The sequence below is a fragment of the Lytechinus pictus genome, chromosome 10, assembly GCF_037042905.1.
Source record: "Lytechinus pictus isolate F3 Inbred chromosome 10, Lp3.0, whole genome shotgun sequence".
In the NCBI taxonomy this organism is placed as follows: domain Eukaryota; kingdom Metazoa; phylum Echinodermata; class Echinoidea; order Temnopleuroida; family Toxopneustidae; genus Lytechinus; species Lytechinus pictus.
Window position 1 is genome coordinate 9,315,178 of NC_087254.1, and position 11,749 is coordinate 9,326,926.

The 11,749-nt window shown below is 37.5% G+C and overlaps 1 protein-coding gene across 2 annotated transcripts in view; it reads left to right on the forward strand.

Annotated features, from left to right (window-relative positions):
* LOC129269066 (ankyrin-repeat and fibronectin type III domain-containing 1-like) overlaps positions 1–11,749 on the forward strand; it is a 37,376-nt gene that overhangs the window by 20,078 nt on the left and 5,549 nt on the right. For both annotated transcript variants that reach the window (XM_064105282.1, XM_054906519.2), the window contains 9 exons: positions 4,079–4,211; positions 4,754–4,966; positions 5,354–5,473; positions 6,480–6,686; positions 7,341–7,490; positions 8,203–8,323; positions 9,556–9,722; positions 10,132–10,300; positions 11,294–11,457. In XM_064105282.1, the coding sequence (XP_063961352.1) occupies positions 4,079–4,211; positions 4,754–4,966; positions 5,354–5,473; positions 6,480–6,686; positions 7,341–7,490; positions 8,203–8,323; positions 9,556–9,722; positions 10,132–10,300; positions 11,294–11,457 (1,444 nt within the window). The remainder of the gene's footprint in view (positions 1–4,078; positions 4,212–4,753; positions 4,967–5,353; positions 5,474–6,479; positions 6,687–7,340; positions 7,491–8,202; positions 8,324–9,555; positions 9,723–10,131; positions 10,301–11,293; positions 11,458–11,749) is intronic.

An 11,749-nucleotide genomic window follows, 5' to 3' on the forward strand; every position in this document is an offset into this window, starting at 1 on the left:
TCAGTATTACTGGGCAAAATCAAAGCAATGTGTTTGCTTCTCATTAGAAGGGGCTTAGGGTAAATTTTCATGATTATTTGTTTTTATTGTGCCCTTTTTAATTTGCTTATATTTTGAGTTTTACTTGAAATTTCTAAATAATTTTTTGCATCATTGGATAGCCTTCGATGTGCTTTTTCAATGTTTGAAATAGAAAATGATAATCGTAAAAATTACTCCTAAATCCATTCTTGTGGGAAGCTGGTGAATTGGTTTCAGTGATCACTCTCGGCAGGTGGATGGTGTCTGCTATAGAGAGAAGAAGATGACTGTAGATGACATGAAATATGGCAAGATGCTTTTAATTGTCATGCTTGCTTCATTAGCCTCAGTTGTATGAGTGAATGACCTGTACACAGCGCTCTTTGAATTAACCCCTAATACCTTAATGAAGATCTCTAATCCAATACCAGGGGGTCGTGACTCCGCTTGAACAGGTGAACCACCGGCACCCTCTTGAAGTGACGGGTAATATAGTGGTGTTAATTACTCTTATTACCCGTCAATTATTGATATGCGAGTGTTTGGTTAGGGGTGTTGGGAGAGTGAGAATTTGGCGTCTAGACAAACCCGGCCCTTTGTATTGGTAAAGAGAGAGAGAGAGTGGGTGAAGTCACATCCCAAGCTCTAATTACTCAATTCAAACTTAATCAGGGGGATTAATGAATTTTCTTGTTTGTCCAACTTTGATCAAGCTTGGATTTACCAACTGTTTTAATTAAATTTAAACTTCATTCTGGATTGAAATGTTTTCACTGTTATTTGAAAAATATATTTCACAAAAATTGTGGATCATTGTGCTTGAATGCACTCTCTTTTGAATGTGTTATTTTGAAATATTGACAGTCATTTAAAAAATGTAATGGTATCCCAATATATTTTGTTGAGCTCACTTCAGTCGCTTGGCTTTGCTCGAATTCATACCGTATGAAATTTTGAATGCATAATAAGTGTTTGAACATTTTCTGTGCTATGAATTCAATTCAATTTAATTCCGTTTTATTTCATTCATGATGGAATTTGACAGAATATAAATAGAACTGACGAAAAAGAACTTGGTGATTAATTACCCTATATATATATATATATATATATTTCTTTGTGTGTGTGAAATAGGATCATTCTGAATATTATGACCACTCAAAAAAGAAATATGAAAGTATTCCTATATAATCAGGTTCTTGCCACCATTATTCCAAGTTAAGAGTAAAGCACATTTAATTCAATAAATTCAATAAATGCAGTTAGACGTATAGAATGATGGCGCAGCACATTGAACTCTCCCTTTAAAAGAGAGTGTACATAGAGGGATATCTCGTCCAGGCCACTTGTTGGATCAGGTTCACTATCCGCTGTGTTATGGGTTTGAACAGTTGCAGCAAGCAATCTGTCATATGGAGCTTATGACATCACAACGGACTTATCTCCACGGATTCATGGGTCTTAGCTAAAAACATTCAGTCGTAGAATGTTGAAATAACATAAACGTCTGTGATTTTCTATGAAATATTAGGTCTGAGCCAATCAGATTCAAGGATTTCAGTAGCTTATAACAACGGTTAGTGAACATTTGTATCATGATATACTCCCCAGGGCAGGGATAAGAGCTGAAGGTGATGAGTCAAAGGAGAGCTCAAACCAGGGCAGTGTTTTGAGGCCAATCCTTTGTTTTTAACGACTTTTGGGTTTTCTACTTTCATGAGGAAGGTTTTTTTATGATTACGGATGAGTGAATTGCTACTTCCAATTCAGGTCATCAAGGCCCTGCTCCACAAAGGGTGGTGAATATTGCGATTGATCTCAAACTCTAATCTATTAACTACACAAATATAGATAATAATAATAATAATAAACAGTTCTTGTATAGCGCATATCACAATTATGAATAATGTCTCTATGCGCTTCCAAAGGACTTGGATATTATTACCCCAGCTGTAGCTTGGCAGCCGTAATTACTAAGATTACAGCGCACACGCATTTCAAGGAATAAATTCCTGCTAGGTACCCATTCACCTCACCTGGGTTGAGTGCAGCACAATGTGGATAAATTTCTTGCCGAAGGAAATTACGCCATGGCTGGGATTTAAACCCACGACCCTCTGTTTCAAAGTCCGGAGACTGATCCACTGGGCCACAACGCTCTTTGTAAAAGAGGGTCCTAATGTTAATACTCAATTTTTTTTGCCATTGTCTTAAGAGAAATTTCAGTTACACCCCAACAGGCACTCAAACTGCCCTTGTATATAAAAAAAAATGATAGTGATTTTGGCATTTTTATATTCATTTTATTACCCAAACAAAGTATCATTTCATGAGGGAAAATGTCAGTTACTCATCATTCTCAGTGTCGGTCGCAAACTTCCTCCATGATCACGGGTGCGCATGTGAGTCGCTTGAAGTAGCATGGTGGTGATGACTAAGCATTAGATTTCTGGGATCATTGTTTTTCCTTCTCATAACATTGTGATCTATAGGCTTCCTCTCCTCTAACTAGGCGTGTCATTGTATAATGCCGAGAGGATATTGATGGGTAAGACAAGGGGATGAATGGAATAAGAGATGTAGGGGGTATCATAGATCCCCTTTTAATCCCTTCTGACCTTGACAGTGGCAGTTTCGATGACTGGTTGCGATCACATGATACAAAAGTGATGTGTCAAGTATTGAAATGAAATAATTGAAGACCCATTTTTTATCAAGTCATATGAGTTGGATTATAAAATGAACAATATCTGAAATTAATCATTGAAAATGTATGACTTATTAAAAGTTTGATATTTTGCAGTGTAAACTTTTTGATAGGCATTGTGTAAGTAGATTTTGTATTACAGAGAAAAGAATAATAATTTTAAAAAATGAGGATGAAAATTATGAAGAACAATATGAAGATTGATATTTTGTTGCATTTTTATACCAATACTTGAATTAAAAAAAAAATAAATTAGATAAGTAAAATAACAATATGTTGTAATTTTCTACATGCATCTTTGTAATATTACCTTTTGATATCACCACAAGTTTTTTATATGTAAAAAAAAAAAAGGAAATCTGTGTAACTTAATTTCCAAAATGGGAAATCCTGTATTAAGGTCATTTTGAACTAAAACTATTTTGAGCTTAAACGACTTGAGTAGTTGATAAAAGCCATTATTTTAATGTCAACCTTCCTTCCTGTCAAAGAGGAGACGTTGATTTCACACCCATATTGTTCGCTCAGGTAGATCTGCCTCGATGCAATTAAAATGTTTCCTGTAAAGCTTCCTTTGGAGGATTCTTAATGCATTTAATCATAACCTTCCTCTTTGTTCCATTCAAAAATAAGGAAAAAAAGTTACACCCTTGTTTTGATTTCAATTAAACTCCAGCTTGTTCTATTAAATCACACATCCTTCAAAGATCGTGGTATGTCTGAGATTCTATAATTATACTATTAGAAACTTGTACTCATTTGCAAGTCAATTTTATAGGTCCCCAAGTGAACCGTTGGTCTCTTAATCAATTCCAATAGCATTCGATTGCTGTTCTGCTTTTGCATCAAAAAGTACAAATTTGTTACAGTTAAAATTGATCTATCACTTGTGAATTTGCAACTGAAATATGCAATCAATTGATTTCCTACAACACCCCCCAACGAAAAATATTCATGCCTCTGTTATGAAGCATCTATAAACAGTTTTATAAACAGCTTTATTTGTCCAATCAGGGACATGTACTAATTAATCAATGAAGACTTGGCTTGGTGAATGAGGCCCTGGGTCTTGTGGTTCAAAGTCTGGTGTTCAAATCACACACCAGCACTCGCATTCTTTAGCAAGGCGTTTATCTACACTTGCCACTCTCCACCCAGGTGTAGTAAATTTTGGTAGGAAGGTATCCCTTGAATGCTTGAACACCCTGATCCGGGGTGCCATTCTAAAGCCTGGGAAATAATATGCACTGCTTAGATATATTGTAATAAAGGCTGTTTAAATGTTGCAAATTGTTGTAATTATCAGTCACTTTCGGTGATTCTGAAAGAATGTTCTTTGTGTCATTACAGAGGTGTGTACTTGGCCTCGGTGATCTACAACGAAGACAAGGTTCTTGTGACAACAGAGGACTACCTGCCTATCATAGAGGTGGATGAGAACTTCCCTAGTAATGTCCAACAGGACTTCCTGTGGTTCATGAAGGTAAGTTTAAAGTTCAGGTCAAAGATCACATGAATATTGGGAAGACATGGTTGGTAGGAAGGGAATTGTAAGAGGTCAAGGGTCACATGAATCATTGAAAGACATGGGGGGGATGGGAAGGGGAATGTGTTACCAGCAGGTAAAAGTAATGTTGCATTTTAAAGCATTTTTAATTTCTCTTCATGCCAAATCTTTTTTTTTTAATTGAACCCGATAGAAATTAACAGGTGCTTATCTGTGATTTACCAAGACCATTGTCTACTTTTTAGGGCAGAATCACAATATTTGACCCATATTGTTGATGGTGAAAGGGATAATATACCACTTATGCCTTGATCATATCACGTAATTGAATATATTTGTCTTGTGTGTATTTTTTGTGCCACTTTTAAGGCCATAGCCGATTCATGCCCAAGTAACTATTTTTAGGACATATGTAATTATCTGGCCTTCACGCCATCCCTGTGTTTATTATGTGATTTGCATTGTGTAAGTTTAAGACTTCAAACAACTTTACTCTATTTTTTTCCTCACCATGTTAGGTCGCACAAACGTGGGAGGACGTCGACCTCCTAAGAACAGACCTGAACCAATCAACGGCAGCCTCACCGGTCGTCCACTTTAGAGGGCGCCTCCTACAGGCCGCCGCCCAGCTGCAAAGCATCATGAGTATGCAAGACCTGGGCAAGCTGTACTATGAACCGGTGAAGGACAGTCAAGGGATCGTCATCTTTACGCTTATCAACTCTGTCAAGGTGAGCCATGCACTCTCCTATTTCATTTCCTATCAGATAAGGTGGCCTCTATCTGATTTAAGGTGTGGGACTTGCAAAAAAATTGAAATATTTTCTTTTTGGTAGGCCTAATTTATATATTTCACAAGTCATGCTCTATTACCCCAAGTATAAAGTAACCCCAAAGTAAAGACTTTGAATAATTGTTCAGATATAGTAATTGAACACCTTGTACTTTTTTCTATCACCAAGTAGGCCTAAGCTGCTGATGGCTAATCCAGGCATGTCTCGAATGTAAGCTGAAGTTGATAGCGCATGATTTTGTTGGTTATCGATCAATAATTTCATAAGTTTTATCATGTAACTGAAAGGTTGATACATATGTCTGTGTTATGTTTGTTTGGTTAGGACCCGAGGACAATAAACAACGCAGCTCTGAAGTGGGTCAGTATGACGAGGGTACAGAAGAGAAAGTCGATGAGTGTGGAGTGTCCGGTAGCAGCTGATCTTCTCCTCACGTCATTACCAGTAAGTGGGACTGATACAAGACCCAGTCACAATTGCTGAACTTTCGAAGGATCTAGACTATTGTTATTACCCATCAAGATTTGATCTTCTTTTTTGTGAGCATCAAAATACCAGGGGCCACTTTTCATAGAGAGTTACAGTTATGGTAACTTTGCCATTGTAGCAATTACCATGGAAGCATGATTCAGTAGCAAATCACAATCAAGGTTTCCATGGTAGTTAGGCCACAGGCCACAGTGGAAATATCTAATTTCTATAGTAGGTGTATTGAGAAAGAGCAGTCAGTTGGATATTGGAAATAATGGCACTTGACAGGGATTAAGTCCATTGATGATAGGGTAATTCTTGACCTCTGAAGCGATGCATGTCAAGTGCAGGTCTCATTATTAGGATGCCACAAGGAGTTTGTCTTCAATCTTCAAAGAAAATTGCCTTTTTTTTAAAGTAAAATTTTGCAGAAGGAAAATAAACAAAATAAGGCAGACTTTGATGGCCCTTCATGGAGGGTAAATGGTGGTTGTCTTGTCCAGTTCTAGGAAATTTCTAGTGAAGGAGAGGATGTCTCATAAAAGCCTCTATACTGAATTTGGGTATTATCGTTTAATTTCAAATTACCAAAGTCATGTATTTCGTTTCAAATCCTTTCTTGAGCCCTTCAATTATAAATAGTTGCAATTGAGATCGATTGTATTTCCTCTTTTACTTCAGGGTTAGATTATTATTATTATCAGTCAAATCTATTATACATTCAAGGTCCAAATCTGGATATGCTACTTTAATTGACATATAGCTGATTTGATAAATTTTATCTTATCCTTTGTTTCCCAAAACATACATTACATGTATTGTGTTGTAGTAGTAGTAGTAGTAGTAGTAGCAGCAGCAGCAGCATTAGAAGTAGTTTATTTTGCAAAATTTGAATCGCATACATAATAAGAAACATGATAATAGATGTTTCCATGGTAACTGACCCTCCATCCATCCATTCTCCCTCCCTCTCTTCCAGGAGAAGATCATTCACCACCAGGTCAGCAGCCTACCTCTCTCCCGCGGTCTGTACGTCGGCTACCTCAAGCTCCGTAGCTCGCTGGGCAACATTCGCATCCAGGTACCGGAGCGTCACCCCAGCATGCTACCTCACATCAAGGTCAGGGACAACTACAACGTCTCGCAGGAAGAGTGGGACTGGCTCCACAGTCTGGATAAATGCGAGGTAAGCAGAGTGGTCAACACCCACTTGGTCTAATGTCTTTGTCTAATGCCCACTTGGTCTAATATCTCTGTCTATTCAGTGTCGCTTGGTCTAATATCTATGTCTATTGCCCACCAGGTGATAACTTCACAACACATATAATCAGTGATTTTCACTTGTAAACTGTCATAAGCTACTGAAATCCTTGCATCTGATTGGTCAGAACAAATTACTCTGTGAAAAACACATCTGATGACATGCTACATGAAACACTCGCCTGGTAAAGGCTGGTATGGTATGTTAGTCTATGCCCATATGACCTTTCATCATACATCGTCATCTGAGAATGTGAAGTCAGTACTGATTAATCGATATAGCCACAGTAGAAAACAAACAAATTAATAAAACCGAGGCAGAGGATTTCATCGTGTAACATAAATATTTCATCAAATCTCTTCAAGTTGTCAATGTGTTGCTGACTATGTATCAGAAGTAGGCATTGATATTGACTTGCTTTTACTTGAAGTTGGTTTTTATCTGTATATTGATAAGTTGATACTTGACAAGTTTTCATGCAACCAACTAGTTACAAACATGCCATTTTATATAAAGAAACAATAAATAATTATGTTATTTGATCTTAATGTTATGTTTATTTCCTTGTGATTAACTCAGGTGAAGAAGAAAGCCACCAGAGTGCAGGAAGACTTCCAGCGCCAGCTTGCATCGGCGACCCGGAAGTTATTGACACGTGTAGGGGTCACAGAAGAGGAAGCTATCACCCACAGACTATGTGACCTGGAGGTTGTGGAACTCAGCAGCGAAGTAGGTTTAAATTTTCTTACTTTTCAAATTCTATTCTAGGACCCCATTGCAGAAGTTACCATTGTGGTAACTTTTCCATCCAATGGTAATTACCATGGTAACAATGCTCAACAGCCAATCAGAATCGAGGATTCCATGAAAGATACAATTACTATAATAAGTTTTATGCAACAGGGCCCAGGTCTACCATGCACCCATATTAAAAGTTAATTGTTGAGTGTGATTTGGGGGTTTTAAGATATTTTTTTAAAGCACATATTTGATCAGCAAGGAATTTTGAATTCTTTTCAGATGTGATTATCGTGATTGGAATGTTTTGTAATGATATATTTATATCTTACATGAAATATGCATTATACTGAATATGTATTACATTTAAACAATGTAAGCATGCCACATTATGAATTCAATCCACTATGGTGTTTTGAGAGAAACATGTGTAACAGTCAAAAGTTGAATACATTATGCATGCAATACAGGAGAAAAATAGTGTTTTTTTTTTTTTCACCAGGTCCAAATTCTCTACTTTGTATTGCAGTTTATATTAGACCCTGTAGGAATTTCAGGGGATTTTTTTAGTTTTCCAGGGTTCTTTGGGGCATTCTGGTAGAGAAATCGCCCCGAGCACCTGTGTAATGTTTCCCTGGTACAATAAATTCTATTCAAAGCTTTACTAAAAATCTCTCTTCATGTTTGTCTCCTCCTTGCACAGGTGTCCTTCATTTTGCTGCTCCCGCCTCTGGGTAGTGTATGCATAGGACCAGGGACACCATCCGATGACTGGATCATCAGCAGGGATTTCACCTCAATCTCGGTGCCAGTCTTTGAAATGAGTAAGTCTCGTAATTCCTTCCTTTTAGATGTGTGTGAGTGCGCATGTACGTGTAAGGGGGGGGGGACGGGCTGGGGATATGGATTTAAAAGGGTGTGAAGTCTGACAATAGGCTGTTGAAATTTTCCTGTCGGATGGGTCATGTTGGCATAGGTTTGCAGAAAGAGGGCACTATTAATTATCACATTTTATTTTTAGTCATAAACACAATGAGTGATCATGCTGTGAGAGTTGTTATACTACTTCCTGGGATGCTTCATGATCAAGGATATGTAATCTCTTGACTCAGTTTGTGTTTTCAAGTTTGGTGTTGGTGTTGGTGTCGGAAGCACAATTTTGATTGCCTTCCCAAATTAAAAACACCTAATCTGAATTTACAAAACCAATTCAAGTCTTATTATGGATATCTGGACACCTAATGAGATTAATATCGGGACCAACTTTATTTCAAATTTGGTTCTGTGCTGATGTAAAACCATGCCAACACCAACACCAAACTGGAATTCATCCAGTGTTACAACACAATTTAATAACACTCTCAAGCTGATGTATAATCAGCGAGTATTACTGCCAACGCAACACCAGCAACCATATAAGCACTTCTTACAATTATGTGTACAGGAAGTTCTTATTACTCAATCTCTTATTTCCCTCTGTAGTCATAAAAAGATACAGACAAATTGCCCTCATTGATTGGTTTGAAGGGGGTGTTGCACAAAAAAATTTGCAATCACTTGCAAATGTCAGTTGCAAATTTACAAGTCAACGATCAATTTTAACTGAAGTAAATCAAATTCATGCTTGTTGATGCAGGAAAAACTTCCAGCGATCATTTGCAAATTTTCAATTGAATACCAGACTTTTGATTGATTTTTGGATCTAATTTGACTTGCAATCAATTGCAACTTTCTTGCAACGTCCCAGTGGGTGATTTCGGTGTCGGCGTTGATGTTGGTGTTAGAAGCACAATTTGGATTGCTTCCCCTAGCTCCAAAACCTATTCTGAGTTTGTAAAACTGATCCAGCTAACATTATTGACATCTCAACAACAAGTTAGAGACTTTTCAGGACGATCTTCCTTTTATATTTGGTGTTAAACTCATGTAAAAATTGACCCAACACCAACACCAAAAGGTCAACACTGAACTCGAAATCACCCATTGTGCGCTACCCAGCTTGTTAGTTCATGAAGAATGATAAATATAATTTCATTTATGTATCGTCATTACTCAGTTCACATGAGCACGTACCATGGCGACTTCATCCGTCGCTATGCAAGGCTTTCGTCGATACTGGAGACAGAGTCACTGATCACACAACAACAACTGAGGGAGGCATTCTCAAATGATGAACTGAACGAAGCAAAGCGAAGACAGACGCAAGTGGATGAATTTCAAAAGGTATGAGATGGGGAAAAAGTTTGATGGGTGGAGAAAAGAAAGCATATAATTGAATATAACTTTAAGTAGGATAATGAAAAATAAATTTGTGGGTTACATATGAATGGTGATGAAATTTTTTTTTGGATTTAATATTAATATTTTCTGCATGAATCGCATGAGATTATTTGCATGACAGACATTAAATGAAATTTTGTCTTGCATCATTTTATTGACATATAGACGCCGAACTGAGAATCAGGTGCTATGTAAAGAAAGTACAATAATTCAGTCTATATGGAATTAGAAAAGAAATTTATTATTATTCATTTATCAACCTATCTATATTTATTTTACTTTATGTTCTGTTCTTTTTAAATTGAATGCAATGATGATTGATTGAATTTAAATACCTTGTCTTTCCTTGCAGTCTCTTGATATGATGTGGAGGGGGATGCGTTGGATCATGGATATACTTCAATATGCGAGAGATAAACAAATCAAAGGAGGCGTCCCTCTCTCTGTACTCTATGCCCCACCCCCGTCGCCAGTGGATGCGTCCGAGGACATTCTAGCTACCATTGGGCAGTGCATGAAAGGTGGGTCATTTCATTCATTATCAGGGGTGGTTATCTTATGTTCAGGATGCAGACCAAGAGCTATTTATCAATTTCACTTAAACAGTATATAGTTTGAATAGGTAAAAGCTTAATGATTTTTACCATATTTATGCTTTACAAAGTATGTGCCATATTCTTAGCCCTAAAATTTAGAAATAATGTGTTTATGTCATTAAATGATCTGAAAATCTGCAGATTACATGAATCTCCTTTGTTAGCCAGTGATCAGAATCAAATTTTGACAAATTCAGGCCCCATCAGGATCCAAGCCTGAATTCCGATGAGTGTCTAATTTTATATATAAGCAAATTTTGATAGCTATTGTGACGTGTCTTGTTTCTTTCAAATTATTAATTTCCGAAGCTTGATTGTCCCAATGCCCCTCCCTAGTCCTGTTAGGGTACACCCATAGTAAAGTGAGGTGGAGAATGTTTGAATGTGTCAATGAATCATTTAGATTTACTGAGGCATCATCTTGTAAGTAAACATTGATCATACTAAAATCTCTTTAGAGGTGAAAAGAGGGAATTTAGTGGATTCACAATGCGGTGCGCCATTTATCGGTTACAGCGGACAGGCCAAAATTCGCAATGCCTCATGGGAAAAAGTCAACATTTGCTACGTGTGCTAGTACTTACGTGTATGCATTCATGCGATTATTCAGCGCTGGCCGACGCGGTTTGACCAGATATGCTATTTACTAGGGTCCAGGAGGTGGGAGAGAGATTTGCCTGCATATTTTTTGGTGAATACTTGCCATATGGTTGTAATTTTTAAAGCATCACAGTCACATTACAGTACACTAGCACATGTCGACCCAGAAGTTAAAAATTTGGTATGTTCTCTGTAACCGATAGAGGGCGTACCATATTGTGAATCCACCAAATTTGAGGATGTGGCCGATAGTGGCATTTCTTGATTCACCTTATTCATCATCTTCCATCTTCTCTCCTCTTTCTTTTCTTCCACCAGACACCCAGAACCACACCCTCCTACCGCCCCCTCCCTGCAGTAGCATCGGATGCCAGACGATGCTACTACCGGTAGAGAAGGCTGCCGACAAAACCCTCAAGTCAGGGATCCTGAGGGTCTTCCCAGCCTACAACTCTGGTCTTGCCAAAGGAACGAGTGTCAAGGTATGCAGAAATTATAATAATTTAATATAGCATTTTAAAATTGTCTAGTTGCTTATACAGTGGAGCACTCTACATATTACTCTGTCTTTAGATCTAGCCGCTTAAAGACACTTTGTGCATTCAAGGTCATGTGCAGATTTGCTTGTCTAAAGAGTGGATGTATTTGATAATTTAAAAAAGGACACTGATTCAATAAAAAAGTGTTATGTTATTAACCAATCAGTTGTCGTCATCTAGGTTTAAGAGAACACCTTTGATCGCCCTTTTTATAATCTTAGAGAATATCTCGAGT